This window comes from Rhamphochromis sp. 'chilingali' (assembly GCF_963969265.1).
Source record: "Rhamphochromis sp. 'chilingali' genome assembly, chromosome: 1".
In the NCBI taxonomy this organism is placed as follows: Eukaryota; Metazoa; Chordata; class Actinopteri; order Cichliformes; family Cichlidae; genus Rhamphochromis; species Rhamphochromis sp. 'chilingali'.
The window spans coordinates 71,495,045-71,513,675 of NC_137929.1; the positions used below are offsets into that span (position 1 = coordinate 71,495,045).

Sequence of the window (18,631 nt, forward strand, 5' to 3'; positions counted from 1 at the left end):
AATGAAAGGTTACATTAAAAGAACGTAAAAGAACACCAAGAGGCAGCAGGTACATAGAAAACAGCAATGGTCCAAGTACAGAGCCCTGAGGGACCCCATGCCTCACTGCACAGGTCTCGGAGAGATCATTTTTAAAACTAACAGTCTGAGACCTCCCAGACAGGTAAGATCTCAGCCACGATAAAACATTTCCTGTAATTCCAATAAAATGTTCAAGCCTATCTAAGAAAATGCAGTGATCCACAGTGTCAAACGCAGCACTTAGATCCAGCAGTAATAAAACTGAAGTGCGATCGTTGTCTGCATTTACCAGCAGATCATTTACCACTTTTACTAAAGCTGTTTCTGTGGAGTGATTTGGTCTAAAAGCAGACTGAAATGGTTCAAACAGATTGCTTGTTGACAAATGCTCAGTGAGCTGCTTAAAAACCACTTTTTCAAAGACTTTAGATAAAAAAGACAGATGTGAGATGGGTCTATAGTTTGCGACCACGTCAACATCCAGTCCAGGCTTTTTCAAGATCGGCACTACCACAGCTGATTTAAAACATTCAGGAAAGACTCCAGTCGTCAGTGAAGTATTTAAAAGAAACAGAATGTAGGGTCCTAATGCTGACCACAGTTCCTTTATAGCCCAGGCTGGTAGAGGATCCAAAGAACAGGTTGTACATCGAGCTGCTTTTACAACCTTAGTTAATCCAGACAGAGAAATAACCTCGAAGTCAGAAAATAGTTTATCAGCACCAACAGGCAAAGCAGCCGAGTAGTCTAAAGAAAAGCTTTAGGAGGGAGTAATCTGATTCCTAAGTGCTTCCTGTCTCTGAAAAACGTAAGAAAGTCATGAGCTATCAAATTAGAACAGCAGAGAGTTGACTTACTCTCTGTAAGTTGTGACACTGTGTTGAATAAGAATTTTGACTTATGTTTATGACTCATGATGAGATTTGAGAAATAATTTGCTTTTGCTGCCGACATCGCTGATTGAAAAGAAGACAGTGAGTCCTTCCAAGCCTGGAGAAATACTTCTAGTCTGGAAGATCTCCAGTGATGCTCTGCTTTTCTACAATTTCTTCTCAAGTTCAAGAGTTCCTCATTTAGCCAAGGCATAGGGTTCCTTTTTTGACATTTCAACTTCTTTACGGGAGCAACAGAGTCCAGTAGTTCAAGAAGTGTATTATTAAGGTTCGCAGTCAAGGTGTCCACACATAACTCCTGGGTAAAAATAGGGTCCAACACATCAGGTAGATGTCATTTAACTCCAAGCAATGCTTCAGGGCTAATAATAATAAGCAATCTTCCCCTCTCAGAAGCTGGAGATTTAGGGATTAAAATATCAAATAAAATTGCTGAGTGGTCTAAGATAGGTAAAACACAATTTTGAGTCATTGATACATTCAGTCCATAACCCAAGACAAGGTCTACGGTGTGGCCCTTACGTGTTGGCCCAGACACAAATTGTGTGAAGTTTAAGGAATCAATTACATTTAAGAAATCTTTGACCAGGGGTTTATCCTCACAACACAGATGAATATTAAAGTCCCCCACTATAAGAATCCTTTCATAGTAAACGATAAAACATGTCAAAGAGCCTGAAAATTCCGAAATAAACAAGTCATTATATTTAGGTGGACGATAGGTGACTATAATTAGAACCACAGGACAGCTTAAAGTCAGGAGTTGGGACTCAAATGAGGTAAAAACACCAGGACTTTGTATCTGTTTGCATTTAAAACAGTCTTTGATGATAGAGGCTACCCCGCCTCCACTCCCAGACAACCTGGGGGAGCTGAAAAAGCTGGCATCGGAGGGGCAAAGTTCCAGCAAGGGTGCCACTTCACCAACGCGCAGCCATGTCTCGGTTAGGAGCATGACGTCCAGCTTATGAGTATCAAAAAAGTCCCAAAGAACATGAGTTTTATTTGATACAGATCTTGCATTTAAGAGAGCTAAGTTAACTCTCTGTCCATCCGTGGTAGCAGGCAGTATTTGTAGGTTGTTTATATTTGCTCCACCTCCCCTCATATCCCGTCGGCATGGCGACCAATAAAGCAGCCTCGGGTGAGTGTGCTCCGATGATGTAGGGTAAACAGGAAGAAGGCAGCGCTGTTTGAGGCCAAAATAAAGTCCTAAACAGCCACGGTCACCGATGGTAAGGACCCGTTGCATCCGAGTTCTGACCCAAACATGCTTCTCAGAGCGCGTTCCGTGCATTTGTCCACTTCTCCAGCGCTTCCGTTTCGAAGGATTCCAGGGGGGATCACGGCGATGCCGTTCCCCCAGTACCGACGCCAGAGGCGGCGGGAGTCCTCCACATCGCTCACTAACGCTGGGAAACTTCAGCAGTGAGTCACGGTTAAGCAGCGTCTGTCGCTCATACGCCAACAAACAGTGGGTTTTTAAAACTAGCAGGGACACCACTAAGAACACAAAACATAAATATTGCAGAACCGAGAGATGGCGTGCCATGACACCCGGCACCATCTTCTTACGGTATCCAGAATTATTAAAATGAATATTTATGTTTCTTTTTTTGATATTCTTCACTGATTTTCTTATCCTTTAAATTTTAACTATTGATATTGATCAGTCTCTTTACTCGAACTGGTCAACAAGTTTGAATAAAAAGTGCAAATAATGAAATGAGGCCACAGAGGTAAAGGTATAAAATGAGACAGTCAAACACAATCAAGTCTGAACAGGTTGATCCTGGTCTGCTCACTAAAGTCATTATCTTTACCATTCATCTTTTATCTCACAAAACTGCTTTGTGTGACGATGATTGATGTGATGATGTTTCCTGTTTTTAGTCTTCCACTGAAGTTTTCAGACTAGACAAACAGGTACCTGCCTACAGCATAGTTTCAGCCAGCAGCACTCCTGTTACCACTGGTGTAACAATACCAGTGATTACTAGGGATGGGTACCGGTGTCCGGTGCCATGATGGCACCGGTTCTGACATAAACGGTAGTAACCAGACAGAAAAGCAGCGCACATTTCGGTGCTTTATTTCGGTGCTTTTTTTCCCTGATCTGTGATACACTTCTAGCCAATCATTTTACGTTTCCGAGGATAGTAGGCAGGTCCAGGTACGTACGTTCTGTTAGAGCAGAGCTACAGATTAAAAAAAAGGCGAAGCGGTCAAAGTCTGGCTGTACTTCACAGCAAAAGATGCAAACTCAGCAGCAACAAGTGCTTTAAGCTGATACTGTGATACTGTCAAAGGAGGTAACACCAAGAATCCGATGAAACACCTGGCGACGCATAGCGTTTTTTTAAAAGCCCAGAAATGCGCCGTATTTGATAGCTTGCTGCCAGACGTAACACCGAGCAAATCTACTGCGGGTGGGTTGCCTGTTATGCAACATCCCCCAAAAACACGAAGAGGAGAGTCCTGGCCCGTAGCCCTGCCAGTGTAGCAGAAATGATGAGGATGATGATGCAGCAGCCGTTCTTCTCTGGGCGAGTAGCTTAATGTTGTTCGTGTGTAATTTACGTTGAGTAGGCTAACCACGTTATTACATTAATGCATGTAAGGTGAACTAGCAAACATCATCATAGCTACATGCGGCTGTCTTCTTGTTTGATGGCAGATGCTCCCTTCACCCTGGACAAAAAGGCTAAAATGACCAAAGAAAAAGTGGAAAACAGTTAAACATGAGAGGTTTTTGGACAAAGTTTGTGTTTTTTCCATTGTTTAAGCACTGCTTCCAGCCAAGAGTGATGCCATATATGCCCCATAGCTGCAGAAAAGGCTAACATTGTTATCCTTTTACAAAAAACAGCTGAACATGAGAGGTTTTTGGACCAATTTTGTGTTCTCCGTTCTTTAAGCACCGGTTTGAGCATCGTTTAAGCACCGGCACCGTTTCAAAAGTACCGATTTGGCACCGGTATTGGATAAAACCTAAACGATACCCATCCCTAGTGATTACCAACAAAGATTAATGCATATCAGGACTTTGACTTAGAAACTGTTTTATTCATATTTCAGGGATTTCAAAGGTGTCAGATTTACTTTGTCTAAAGTGAAAAAACCCCCAGCTCAGTTCCTATTCTGCTCTATCAGTCCTATCAGTGTCTGCCACACCTGAATGAGCAGCAGAGGAGTGTACAGTTGAATTGAACGCACCCACATGTATTACAGCTTTCGGCTTCTTGGATTTAACCCTTGATGTACTGACAGTCAAATATCATGAGGCTCTTTTTGGCCTACATGCAACTGTCAGCTTGACTGAACTGCACCTGGTGTGTAGATTCAGATACCAGAATGTGTTTGAACATGAACACATTTTTTTTTTTTTTGCTTAAAAGAAATGCTGACCTCAGTGCATGACCTCACTCGACAAACAAAGACATTTTAGAAGCATACTTCCTGACTTATTCTGAGTCATCTGTTACCAGGAAAACTCCAATGCAGCAGGCTGCTGAGTGCACACAGGCCTCTATTCTGTTTACAGGTTATATGTAGTGTATTGTAAGCATGTATGCAATCCTCTCATAGGTTGGGTCACCTTAAATTACTCAATAGATCGGCCAGACGTCGCGCTGCCCGAAGCTTCAGACCATCATCAATTAACTGACCGAGCTTCAACTCTTTAATTAGCACAAAAATGCAATGTGTATAACATGATTACAGTTGCACCTGCAATGAAAGATTGTTATCTAATTAAGCTAACAGCTGAAATACAGACTTTAATGTAACATCAACAGCTTCAATAAATGCTTCGATGAAATGATAATGATAAATGATAAGTAATGCAATAGTAATGATAATGGTTATGAATAGTAACAGTAAAATAATTTCCTAATCTCCACAGCCTCCATGTTCTGTCTTCTCTGAATAGCTACCCTGTACACTCTAACCACTGTGAAAAGACAGTATATGTTCCCAACATGTTTTGAAGGCAGAACGAATAAAAATGATGATTTCTCTGACCAAGGAGACCTTCTTACGCCTATAGAGAACATAGAGACACTGAGGAACCAGGAGACCAGAGTCCAAAACCAGGATAAAGAGTTTGAGTGAATGTGGTGTTGAAGGTGTGGAGGTGGATCAGAGTGTCAGAGGAGACTCTGTTGAAGGACAGAGTGCCAGCAGGACAGTCCACATACACTGCTACTCTGTTAGAGGCAGTGGAGGAGAGGATGGTGGTGGTGATGGATGTTTCTTCTTTTCTGTGACAGACTGAGTAACCACCATCATAGTAGAAAAGACTCCAGGACTGTTGATTTTCTCCAAATACACAGTCGTCACTGCCTCCTTTCCTTCCGATGCTTCTGTTACTCAATGATATATGAACCCTTCCTTTCCACTCGACCTCCCAGTAACAGCGACCAGTCAGACCATTTCTACACAGCAGCTGAGGATATCGGTCAAATCTGTCTGGATGATCAGGATATGACTGATCCTCCATAACATACATAGCCTCATTGTTGTTGTCAGACAGCCTGATCCTACTGTGTACTGTGTCTGAATCAATAGTGAGTGGACAGGAATCTGATAGAGAGAACAAACAAAATGAAAGCATAAAAATGTTCATTTATATTAACAAACAATCATTCATGAAATAACAATGAAACAAAGTTATAGTAGAAAATACACAGTCCAAATACAGGGTGTATCAAAAAGAATTAAATCCAAAAGGCTAGATGCACGCTCAATCATCCAGGAAAGTAAATCTACAAAAGTTGAATCTGTTCATCTGGACGTAGCGTTTTGTGGGAGAAACATTTCGTCACTCATACAAGTGACTTCTTCAGTCTCAGCTGACTGCAGGTTTCCCCAATCTTATAAACAGTAGATTTGCATAATGACTGAAACCAGCCCACTGAAACAAACAGAGTAACATAGTGTACGCGGTTAAGTGCAGGAGAATTGCCAGGATTTTTACATCGGGGAAACCAAACAACCTTTAGCGAAGAGGATAGCACAACACAGAAGAGCCACCTCGTCAGGCCAGGACTCTGCAGTCTATTCACACCTACAGGCCAGTGGACACTCTTTCAATGATGAGGATGTAACATCCTGGACAGGGAGGAACGCTGGTTTGAGCGCGAAGTCAAAGAGGCCATTTACATGAAAGGGGAAAGACCATCTCTGAATCGAGGAGGGGGCCTAAGGGTACATCTGTCACCATCTTACAATGCTGTGATTGCAGCCATTCCCCAACTCTCTGTTGGGGAATGGCTGTGGGATTATAATATTATCTTATGCCATGTTATACCCCTGATTAATGATTGTGAATTATGTAGTTTTAGTTTGCATTATTCTCCTGAATTAGAAGAAGGTGATAACTATTAAAGGTATTAAACTGATTTGTATTACATTAGACTGCTGATTTAGTGTGAATGAATGATATTGTTTTATGATGCATTATACTGCTGAGTTATAGGAAATACTGTTTTCAGAGAGTCAGGGCCTTGCTGTTCTGATAGTAGAGGACACAGAGAGCACAGGAGCTTCTCTCCCACCGTTGATGAAGGCAGACAAAATAGGGAGCAGCCAAGGCCATAAGTCAGGCTCGCTAGGAGTTACCTAGTTTTTACGACTAGGTGGGGGCCACAGTGATGAGACATCTTACAGGGAGGAGGTCAGCGCCCTGACCCACTGGTGTCAAGACAACCATCTCACCCTCAACGTCGCAAAGACAAAGGAGTTGATAGTGGACTTCCGGAGGTGCAGAGAAGTACACACCCCCATCACCATCAACGGCGCTGCTGTGGAGAGAGTGAGCAGCTTCCGGTTCCTTGGAGTACATCTGGCTGAGGATCTTACGTGGTCAGTACACACAAACAAAACAGTGAAGAAGGCGCAGCAGCGCCTCTTCTTTCTCAGGAGACTGAAAAGATTCGGCATGAGCCCCCGCATCCTCAGGACCTTCTATCACTGTGCCATTGAGAGCATCCTCACTGGATGCATCACCACCTGGTATGGCAACAGCACCGCCTACAACTGCAAAGCTCTCCAGCGAGTAGTGCGGTGCTCTGAACGGATAATTGGAGGTGAGCTTCCCTCCCTCCAAGACATCTACAGGAAGCGCTGCCTGAGGAAAGCGGGGAGGATCATCAAGGACTCCAGTCACCCCAGCCATAAACTGTTCAGACTACTTCCATCAGGAAGGAGGTTCTGCAGCATCCGGTCCCGTACCAGCAGACTGAGAGACAGCTTCTTCCATCAGGCCATCAGACTGCTGAACACGTCATAGACACCTCAGCTTCACTACTGGAACTTCAACATTATGCACTACATACTGTACAGTAATGCCACTGTTTTGCACATGTCTCACTCTGTATATTTTATTTTATTTATTTTAAATATTCTACTTATTGTTTACTCTATTTAATTTGTAAAATATGTGTACACACACACACACACGTAGAAAAATATTTAGTATACACATTCAGAAATGCATATACTATTATATATTGTACATATATTTATTAGTTCAGATGTAGCCATACTTGTATTTTGCTTGTTTACATTTTTGTATTTTGCACAACTCTGTTGAAGCTCGCACACAAGAATTTCACTCACATGTGCTGTACCAATGTACCTGCACATGTGATGTGACAATAAAAGTGATTTGATTTGATTTGATTTTGACTAGAGGCTATAAGAGCTTGAGTAACCCTCCACCAGCTAGAGATTGATGCTGTCTGCGTACAGTGTTCATCTCCCACACGTGTGTTTCATTAAAAATCATTGTTTGACTTAACCCGGCCAGACCAGTGTTGTTGTTTGTATTCCTCCTATAGCCCTCCTTAATATCTGAACCCTAACAGTACTCATGGCCATTGATCAGTGGTCTTTGATCAGTGGGTTTTGGTCGGTGATTGTTGATCAATGGTCAAAAGAATTTGCATAATTATAATTAAGGAACTGACCTCCCAGCCCATTGTTCCTTCAGTGGGCTGGTTTCAGTCATTATGCAAATGTCCTGTTTATAAGATTGAAACCTGCAGTCAGCCGAGACTGAAGATGTCACTTGGATGAGTGACAAAACGTTTCTCCCACAAAACGCTATGTCCAGATGAACAGATTCAACTTTTGGAGATCCAAAAGGCTAGATTCCCTAACATAAAGGCCACAGAAGTTTGCAGTAAAGTTAAAAATTTTTTACATTTTACATACATATTGTTCACAAACGCTCAAAGAAGCACCTCTAGGTGTATAGCTTATCTGTCACGGTCCCCGTGTCTCTCTGGTTGGCCCACGCTGGCTACAGGTTTTGTTGTTGTTAGTTTTAGTTTTTTGTCTCTCCTCCTCCTCTCTGCCTGGGTGGAGCTCATTACGGGCTCTCACTCTTGGCCCACGCACCCCTGTGGATGGTGTCCACCTGCGGCTGATCTGGCTGATTTCCCCAGCTGCTATTTAAGGCAGTGGCACAGAGCAGCTCGCCGCTGGAACGTCGAACCACCTGAGTTCGTGCTCACGGCATATTCAAAGAAGAACCGCTTACACGTGTTTTATGTTGTGGAACTAACCTTGACCTTCTGTCTGTAGATTCTGGACCGAATCACCGGACCTGTCCAAGTGGGGCAGTGTGTGGAGTGTTGGAGCGAGTGCGGCTGAAGAGGAGTGCGTGTGTGCGGAGGAGCGGTGGCGGTGACTGAGTGGAAGAGGAAGCGTGTGTGTGGATTCCCCCCCCCTTCTCTCCCTGGAGCCCTGGACCCCCTCCCAACTCACTGTACATATATTTTGCACTAAGGTGATCCCTATTGTAAATAAATCCCCTTTTTTGTTTCCTTGAAAGAACTGTCTGCGCGTGGGTCCGTTCAGTAGCCATGACATTATCCATAGAATCTGTCCATAACATAGTAGAACATGATGTTAAGCACAGGTATATCTACCAATCAAGAAGTTGAGAAGAGGTTTAATATCTTCAGTCCAAAGTGTTGTTGCATAAAGTTATTCATCAAATTAGTTAAAAGAATAGGAAATAAATAATTAGGCCCTTTAATTTGTCCTTCATGAGAGGACCATTCATTCTGAATTCTTGCCACGACTCAACCCAGTATCTTTCAAAGGGTTTGACGTGGTACTGAACAAAGTGGTAGCCATCCATGTTAATGATTGATTTTGGTGATGAAAGAAATTAGGATTTGAATCACCAAATTGACTTTTTGTTTAACCATATTTGGACTCACGTAGTCACATAGATTTGTTGAGGTGGGATAGTTGATGAGGTTCATGTATCCGTTCAGAACATCTCCAGAGAGTTTTTGGAAGTTTTTAACAAGAGATTTAGTGTCTCTTTATGTTTGAGCGATTTATACATCAGGGAAACCAAACAACCTTTGGCGAAGAGGATGGCACAACACAGAAGAGCTACCTTGTCAGGCCAAGACTCTGCAGTCTATTTACACCTACAGGCCAGTGGACGCTCTATCAATGATGAGGATGTAACATCCTGGACAGGGAGGAGCGCTGGTTTGAGCGCGAAGTCAAGGAGGCCATTTACGTCAAAGGGGAAAGACCATCTCTGAATCAAGGAGGGGGCCTAAGGGTCCATCTGTCACCATCTTACAATGCTGTGATTGCAGCCATTCCCCAACTCTCTGTGAATGGGACTCATGGCCATTGATCAGAGGGCTTTGATCAGTGGGCTTTGATAAGTGGTTGTTGATCAATGGTCATGACAAGTTGCATATTAATGATCAAGCACTGAGCTCCTAGCCCATTGTTATAATAATAATGGATTGCATTTCTAGGCACCCAAAGTTCTTTACTCTCACATTCACACACTGGTGCAGGCAAACCATAGTTGTAGCCACAGCTGCCCTGGGGCAGACTGGCAGAAGCGAGGCTGCCATATCACGCCATCGGCCCCTCTGGCCAACACCAGTAGGCGGCAGGGTAAAGTGTCTTGCCCAAGAACACAACGGCCGGGACAGAGGGAGCAATGGGATCGAACCGGCAACCTTTCGGTTACAGATGAGATTCCCAACCCCCTGAGCCATGGTCGCCCTTTTTCCTTCAGTGGGCTGGTTTCAGTCATTATGCAAATGTCCTGTTTATAAGATTGGGAAAACCTGCAGTCAGCTGAGACTGAAGAAGTCACTTGGATGAGTGACAAGACGTTTCTCCCACGGAAAATGCCACGTCCAGATGAATAGAATCAACCTTTTGGGAGTTTTAGAAACTGTTTATTTAAATATACTTACACTTTATCAGACCTTTCCTCAGCCATCGGACTCCACCAGGATCAAATCTAAAATGAATTGAGGGGAAGGATGTAAGCACAAAATGAATTGAAAGACAGAGGGTTGAGTTACTAAATCTAAAACATTTTACTAATAAGCTTTTCGTCAGCTTTTTCATCCATGGATGCTTGTTATTAGCATTGGTTTTCAGTGCTCAGTGGGGGTTTCCATTCTCAAACTTGACTGAAGAGATCATTTATGATTGTAAAGTGAGCCATTATCTGAGGACTTTAAAATGATAACATATCTATTGTAAATGTCTGTATTTAAACTCAGTCAGACTGGATTTCTATGTGTAGCTGAGGTATCAGCTACTTTCCTGTATTTTTTTTAATATTCTCCTGCTTTTCAAAAATTCTCATTCTCAAATGTTAATGCTATAATTTTGTTAAAGTCTTGACCCTTGACATTTCAAGCATGTTTGAGGTTTGATGTCTGTCCAACAAGTTTTTGGCCAAAGTATAAAGACAGATACAGATTTGATCTTTCTCCCTGTTTAAAATATGTTAATTTGATATAGTCTGATTGATCTTAACCTAAGAGACTCCAGTTTACAGCATGGACTCTTCAATGCAGCTGACAGTAGAATTTCTCCTGAATCCTGCAGGTTATTGTTACCCAGATCCATCTCCCTGAGATTAGTTGATTGAATAACTCTGATCAGAGCTCCACAGCTTCTCTCCGAGAGGTTACAGCCACTCAGCCTTAGAAAAGTTATTGAATAAGAGAAAGAAATGTAATAGTTAAACATCCACAATGAAGCTGCACACAAGTAACATAGATTTTATTAAATGGACATAGACCTGCATTTTAAATCTGATGAAATATAAACAGTTACCAAAATATAACCTATATAGTACAACTGTGGTAGATTAGCTTAAATGGCTTCACATTTCAATAAACATAATATGTTAACACACTAAAGATGCAATAAAGGACCAAACCATGTTTCATATTTTCTTCCTTAGTCAAAAATATTCGTCAGCTCCAATGTAAAAAATGAAACAAAAACCATCTATCTATTTATCTATATACATATACACACACACACACACACACACACACACACACACACACACACACACACACACACACACATATATATATATATATATATATATATATATATATATATATATATATATATATATATACCATACCTGAGAGTTTCCAGTTTGCAATGTGGACTCTCCAGTCCAACAGACAGAAGAGTAATTCCTGAATCTTGCAGATCATTGTTGTTCAGGTCCAATTTTTGCAAACTACAGGTGTGGCAGCTGAGAACTGAGGAAAGAGCTTCACAGCTTCTCTCTGTGAGGTTACAGTCACTCAGTCTGAAGAGACAATAATACATTTATAAATCTAGAAATAATTTGAATAATGTAAAAGTCCAGCTATCAGTGTACTTACAGAGCCTTGTTTGAGGCTTTGACCACTGGCAGCAGCCTCAGAAGAGCCTCCTCTGAAGCAGAGTATTTCTTCAGTTTAAACACATCCAGATCTTTTTCTGATGACAGTAAGATGAAGACCAGAGCTGACCACTGAGCAGGAGACAGTTTATCTGTGGAGAGGCTTCCTGATCTCAGGGACTGTTGGATCTCCTCCACTAGAGAACGATCATTCAGTTCATTCAGACAGTGGATCAGATTGATGCTCTTCTCTGCAGACAGATTGTCATTGAGCTTCTCCTTGATGTACTGGGCTGTTTCCTGGTTGGTCTGTGAGATACTTCCTGTCTGTGTCAGCAGACCTCGTAGGAGAGTCTGATTACTCTGCAGTGAAAGACCCAGGAGGAAGCGGAGGAACAAGTCCAGGTGTCCATTTGGACTCTGTAAGGCCTTGTTCACAGCACTCTGGGTGACAAGTGTCTCTTCTAGTTCTTCTCTGGTATCACACTTAATGGGTGTTGTTTGTTGTTCTTGCATCAGATTGAGTCGAGAGTTGATGAAGGTCAGATGGACATGAAGAGCAGCCAGAAACTCCTGAACACTCAGATGGATGAAGCAGAACACCTTGTCCTGATACAGTCCTCTCTCCTCTTTAAAGATCTGTGTGAACACTCCTGAGTACACTGAGGCTGCTCTGATATCGATGCCACACTCTGTCAGGTCTGATTCATAGAAGATCAGGTTTCCTTTCTGCAGCTGATCAAAAGCCAGTTTTCCCAGAGACTCCATCATCTTCCTGCTCTCTGGACTCCAGTGTGGATCTGTCTCATCTCCTCCATCATACTTGACCTTCTTCACTTTGGCCTGAACCACCAGGAAGTGGATGTACATCTCAGTCAGGGTCTTGGGCAGCTGTCCTCCCTCTCTGGTTTCCAGCACATCCTCCAGAACTGTAGCAGTGATCCAGCAGAAGACTGGGATGTGGCACATGATGTGGAGGCTTCGTGATGTCTTGATGTGGGAGATGATCCTGCTGGCCTGCTCCTCATCTCTGAATCTCTTCCTGAAGTACTCCTCCTTCTGTGGGTCAGTGAACCCTCTGACCTTTGTCACCATGTCAACACAGTCAGGAGGGATCTGATTGGCTGCTGCAGGTCGTGTGGTTATCCAGAGGCGAGCAGAGGGAAGCAGTTTCCCCCTGATGAGGTTTATCAGCAGCGCATCCACTGAGGTGGACTCTCTAGGGTCAATTAGGTTTTTAGTTTTCTGGAAGTCCAGAGGAAGTCGACACTCATCCAGACCATCAAAGATGAACACAACCTGGACGTCTTCAAAGCTGCAGATTCCTGCTTCTTTGGTTTCAGTAAAGAAGTGATGAACAAGTCCCACCAAGCTGAACTTTTCCTCTTTCAGCACATTCAGCTCTCTGAAAGTGAATGGAAATAAAAACTTGATGTCCTGGTTAGCTTTGTCTTCAGCCCAGTCCAGGGTGTATTTCTGTGTTAAGACTGTTTTCCCAATGCCAGCTACTCCCATTGTCAGCACTGTTCTGATTTGTTTAATTCTTTGTGGTGAGCCTTTAAAGATGTCTTCTTGTCTGATTGTTGTTTCTGGTCTGTGTGATTTCCTGGATGCTGTTTCAATCTGTCCGACCTCATGTTCATCATTGACCTCTGCAGTCCCTCCCTCTGTGATGTAGAGCTCTGTGTAGATCTGATTCAGTGGGACTTGGGTTGGATTTTCAGCTCTGACACTTCCCTCCAAGGCAATTTGGAACTTCTCTCTGAGCTTACGCTTTAGACACAGATGACACTGTAAAAGACAGTCTTGGCGGGGGGGGGGGGGGGGGGGGGGGGGGGGGCAAAAGCAAACCTAGTGAGTATGACAATGTTAGTTCAGTAACTCGCCTCACTAATGACGATGGTCACATGACAGGGTGAGGCAATGCCTCCCAAAGATTTCACCCAAAACATCTGTTGATGATGACCCAAACCCTTTTTCGCACTTTGGGTCATGTGGTGAGGCAAATGATTAATAATGGGTCAACGGCCCTGTTAACCCTTTAAAGCTGGCCGGAGCGCTCCGTTTTGCGTAACTATTTTTAAATCCCGGTAGAACTGCAACCCCGTAAGCTAGCGCAATAACTTTTTTCTGCATATGAAACCGGAGGAGTTGTACTTCCATCTTATGCCATCAGCGACTCCTAGGTCACGATTACCTCCCATATATAGCTTTGAAAAAATTGCATAAAAACCACTTTGCAACAACAAAAACATAATATTCCAGAAACACGCTTTGCCGATCCGATCAGCTGTTCGTAACACTTCCTATGTCCATCATCGTGAACTATCGCATGTCCGCCATGACCTGCCCGAAACAGGAAGTAACATCATTTTGCGGAAATGTAGTTTTTTACCATCAGGGCCTTATAAGCCTATACTGGTGTTTTTAAAAGTTATGTTTGACTTTATGACTTTCTGTATCGTTTCTGGGATGCTGAGGACTCATATTGCACTGCTGGAAATAGTTTATTTTGATGCATATGCTGCTTTTTTCGCAAATTTGCATTGTAATATTTATTTTCGTTTTTCCTGCAGTGCATAAAAATTGGTGTATTTCAAAAATAAAACTATAAAGACACTCAAAATAAATTGCCTGTGATGGGAAAACAATTTGTGCAACTTTTTTGTACTTACAGTTTTGAGGAATAAACCTCTTAAATTTCTCTAACTACAAATATATGTTAAAAAAATAAAAACAATTTTCAATTTTTTTGTAGGTAATTGCTTTTTTGCAATTACTATGCACTTAAATGGTAAATGGCTTGTATTTGTATAGCGCTCTCCTAGTCCTAAGGATCCCAAAGCACTTTACACATCCAGTTATCCACACACTGGTGATGGCAAGCTACGTTGTAGCCACAGTCACCATGGGGCGCACTGAAAGAGGCGAGGACACTGGCGCCACCGGGCCCTCTGACCACCACCAGTAGTCAACGGGTGAAGTGTCTTGCACAAGACACACAACTTCCGAGACTGTCCAGGGCTCGAACCGGCAACCTTCCGATTACAAGGCGAACTCCCAACTCTTGAGCCACAATCGCACATAAAATGAGTTAAAGTTAGATATACATTTCAATATTGAGGTTGGCTTTTTTTCCTCTGGCAGAAGGGAGTATGGAGGGGAATTTTTGTTCTTTAGGGTTTCTTTTTCTTCTCTTTTTACCTGTCAGTGACTCTAGCTCGGTTTCACAAGACCCAGTTTTTTTCCCTTTCCTATTGATTGTAGCATCGGCCTATTTGGGGAGGGTACCAATATGGAAAATATATATATAAATCTTATAAAGTTTGTATCTGTCTTGTGTGAAACTTGTATGAAAAGCATACAAGAGTGAAAACCGATATTGTCATGTTTTGGCTGTGTACAGGCAAGAGAAGGACCCAAATGCAAAACTCACTACACAGGAATAAAACTCAAAAAGCTGCTTTATTGCAGAATGGCACAAAAATATAACAAAACTAAACTGGGGCATGGATAAACGGAAACACAGCCATGAGGGAGACTACGACACTGACAAAGAGAAACATAGGGCTTAAATACACAGAGGGGTAACGAGAGAATGAGACACAGAAGGAGAGCACAGCTGGGAGTAATCAGGCTGGACGAGACAAGGGAAGCAAAACTAGAAACACTCACATGAGGCATGGACCTTCAAAGTAAAACAGGAAACACACTGACTGAATTCTAAACATGCAAACTTAACAGCAACTGGGGAGACAGAATATAGGAGCCTGAAACATGGTACAAAAACATCACAGTGGACATAACATGGAACACAGGGAAGCCATATGACAAAGCCAAAGAACTGAACCAATGATAACCATAACTGAAATCTAGGGAAACAAGAAACGGTACAACAAAGGACTCAAAACATAATCCATAATATAAAAACACCAGATCTCTTCAAAATAAAACTGGGAACGAGAGGCAGACATGACAACATAAGACAACAGACATGAAACACACGAAGGGCAAGGGAGACTTCACAGGGGTTGAAAACACAAGTAAGCAAATGAATATAGGAAACCTAAAAAGCTTAAACATATGAACATCAAAAGAACTAAAACTCAAAACACTGGGTCATAAGACCCAGGATCGTGACAGATATAAGATCCCTTGAAAAATTATATAAATGAAACTTGTATGTTTTGGATACTTACTAAAACAATATGTCATGGTCCTGGGCCATGTTGGCCCAGTATTCTTAGTTTCTTGTATCTTTTGTATTTCGTTCCTTATTTAGGCCATGTTTTCTGAGGTGTCCTGTTGTGGTGTTCCCTAAGTGTTTTCCCTTCGTGACTCTTACCCCCTGTGTGCCCCCCTGTGTATTTATCAGCCCTCATCTCTCGTTGTGTTTATTCCATGTTTCCCCTGCCCGTTATGTCTATGTTCTCCCTGTGCTCTCTCTCCCCTCCTGTCTGAACCCCCGTGTACTTCCTGTTTTACTTTGGGACTCCCGCACCTGTATACGTCATGTTATGTTCACCCCGCCCTGTCTCGTTATGATTATCAGTGTCACCTGTGTTCCCCATGTGCTCCCACTTCCCTCGTTAACCCTCGGTGTATTTCTGTCTGCGTCTCCCTCAGTTCTGTGTTGCGTTCTCCCTCATGCTGCGTGGATTTCCCTGTGTCTCTCTGCGAGTGTTAGTTTATTGTTCCCAGTTTAAGTTTTGTATTTCCTGTGATCTGCCTTCCAGCATTAAAGCTGTGATTTTGAGTTTATCCCCTGAGTCCGTGAGTTTGCATTTTGGGTCCTCATCCTGCCTGCCACACAGCGAGCCATGACACAATATATGAAAGTAATGAGAAAGTGGCCACTTTCATGAGTAAATCATATAAGCCTTATATGATTTACTATATGAGGTAAGCCAAATCTTATGCAAGTCTTTGATAAGGTTTTTCTATTTATTTTCCATATGGGTAAGGGGTTATTAGGAGTTGCTTTTGTTTTCTTTTTTTCTTGTTATGTAAGGTTTTTGTTTTTGTTGCCTATTTTTTTCTTTTCTTTCTCTTTGTTTTTTGTTTTCATAATTTAACTAAACTTCAATTCAATTCAATTTTATTTATATAGCGCCAAATCACAACAAAAGTCGCCTCAAGACGCTTCATAGGTAAACTCACCTACATTCTCTCTTATGGAAATATATATATATATGCCCTTGTGTAGTTGTGAACCCCAGAAATGATGTTTTACACAGCATGTTATAAAAAATGTTTTATGTTGATATAACGGACCTTAAAATAATTTCCTTAAATGTTAAAGGGCTGCATAATGCTGTAAATGTCGTGGCCCTGGGTCAAAACAACCCAGCGTTCTTAGTTTTCTTGTTTATGTATTTTCTTAGTTCATGATTTATTCCACAGTTCCTAGGTTGTTTAGTTTAGTTTATTGGATTCCCTCCAGTGTCTCTACCCTTTGTATCTCTCTCTGTGTCTGTTGTGAGTTTCCTGTTTTAGTCTGAAGGTCTGTCTCATGTGAGTGTTCTCAGCTTTACATCTGTATCTCGTCAGCTCTGATTTCTCCCAGGTGTGTTCTCCTCCTGTCTCCCCTCCCATGATTACCCCTGTGAGTATTTAAGCCCTGTGTGTCTCCTGCCTGTTGCTGGTTTGCCTGCGTTATTGCCCTCCGTCAACCTGTGTGCATTGGTTCCCTGCATCATTTCCCTAAGTCTCCCTGCAACTCTCTTTCAGGTCTGTTTCTGTTAGTTTTCCCAGTTTAGTTCTTCTTGCGTTCTGGACATGACTTCTCCCCTGCTATTTGTATTGTCACTGTCAAAATGAAGGTTCACTCACTTCGGAAGCTGCCCGCATCTTGGGTCTTTTATTAAAATTCCACTTGCCACATGAGCCGTGACAGTAAAAAGACAAAAAACTCTTTCACCATTGAAAAAAGAAAAACCCCAAATTGCTTTATTGTCAGAAACCCCTCTAAATGATTTGTAACATTTATATTTGTAACACACACAACTAAAGAGAAGTTGAGTTGGTCAAGTTCTCTACTCATCTTGCAAAAGAAAAACTAGAGGAGTGGCTATCCTTATTCATCACAATTTGCTGTGTGCTGTACAAATCATGGACAAACAGTATCCCACATTCTTGATGTTTAGTTCACAAACACTTCTTGTAATGACTATTTACTACTCCTGGCATTTTGGAGATGTTATACAGTAAAGTTACAGTGGGATACAAATAATATCAGGCTGATCCTGCTGTAATTTGTTCCACCTGTCCAAATCACGGACAAACAACATCCCACAGTTGTTTGTTTTTGAACCCATTTTGCACAGAGAGGCATTTTTTAGAAAAATGTATTGATAGCAGTGTGGAGGTAAGCATCAACGACACAGAGCTCTCAGTTCTCACTCCTTCTTTATTAGTCTCCAACATCAACTGGGCATATCGCGCCACAAAACACAGGAACACACTTCCTATACACTGGGTGTGAGTGGAGCCCCCTAGTGGTCCACCACACATGCCCCCCCCCCCCCCCCCCCCCCCCGAACACACAGCAGAACTAGTCCAGGACCCGGGGCTTAAGCAAACGGCCGGAACGGCTGAACCGGGGGGGTGGGGAACTGACAGAGGGCAACCCAGCCCGGGAGCGAGGCTGGCACTGGCGGTCAGAAAAAGCTGCAGACGACTCGGACTCCGTTGATTTTGGGTCGCTCCTGGGGGAAAAAACAGAATCCATCAGCCCAGTGGCAGGTGGGCGGCCGCAGCGAGGGGCCTGGGCCGGGACCACCTGATCCTCCTGCATAACATGTGAAGGCTTAAGTTTGTCAACAGAGACAACCTCCTGCCGACCGCCAAAGTCCAAAATGAAATGTTTGTTGCCTGGTTTAAGAACCCTGTATGGCCCGTCATATGGTGGACGCAGCGGAGTCCTATGGGCATCGTGCCTGACGAAAACGAAACGAGCAGAGTCCAACGAACTCGGAACAAAAGTGTCAGGCAGGCAGTGGTGCACAGGACCAGGAAC

At 42.7% G+C, this 18,631-nt stretch overlaps 1 protein-coding gene across 2 annotated transcripts in view; it reads right to left on the reverse strand.

The window, feature by feature from the left end:
* Positions 1 to 3,998: 3,998 nt before the first annotated feature.
* The window catches only part of LOC308396102 (protein NLRC3-like), a 29,103-nt gene continuing 14,470 nt past the window's right edge, over positions 3,999 to 18,631 (reverse strand). Inside the window, exons 5-9 of one of the 2 annotated variants that reach the window (XM_080881184.1) lie at positions 11,615 to 13,418; positions 11,365 to 11,538; positions 10,741 to 10,908; positions 10,166 to 10,212; positions 3,999 to 5,498 (exon numbers count right to left, since the gene is read on the reverse strand). In XM_080881184.1, coding sequence (XP_080737310.1) covers positions 4,957 to 5,498; positions 10,166 to 10,212; positions 10,741 to 10,908; positions 11,365 to 11,538; positions 11,615 to 13,418 — 2,735 coding nt within the window. In that variant the 3' untranslated portion in view covers positions 3,999 to 4,956. The remainder of the gene's footprint in view (positions 5,499 to 10,165; positions 10,213 to 10,740; positions 10,909 to 11,364; positions 11,539 to 11,614; positions 13,419 to 18,631) is intronic. The other variant, XM_080881185.1, reaches the window with a different exon arrangement.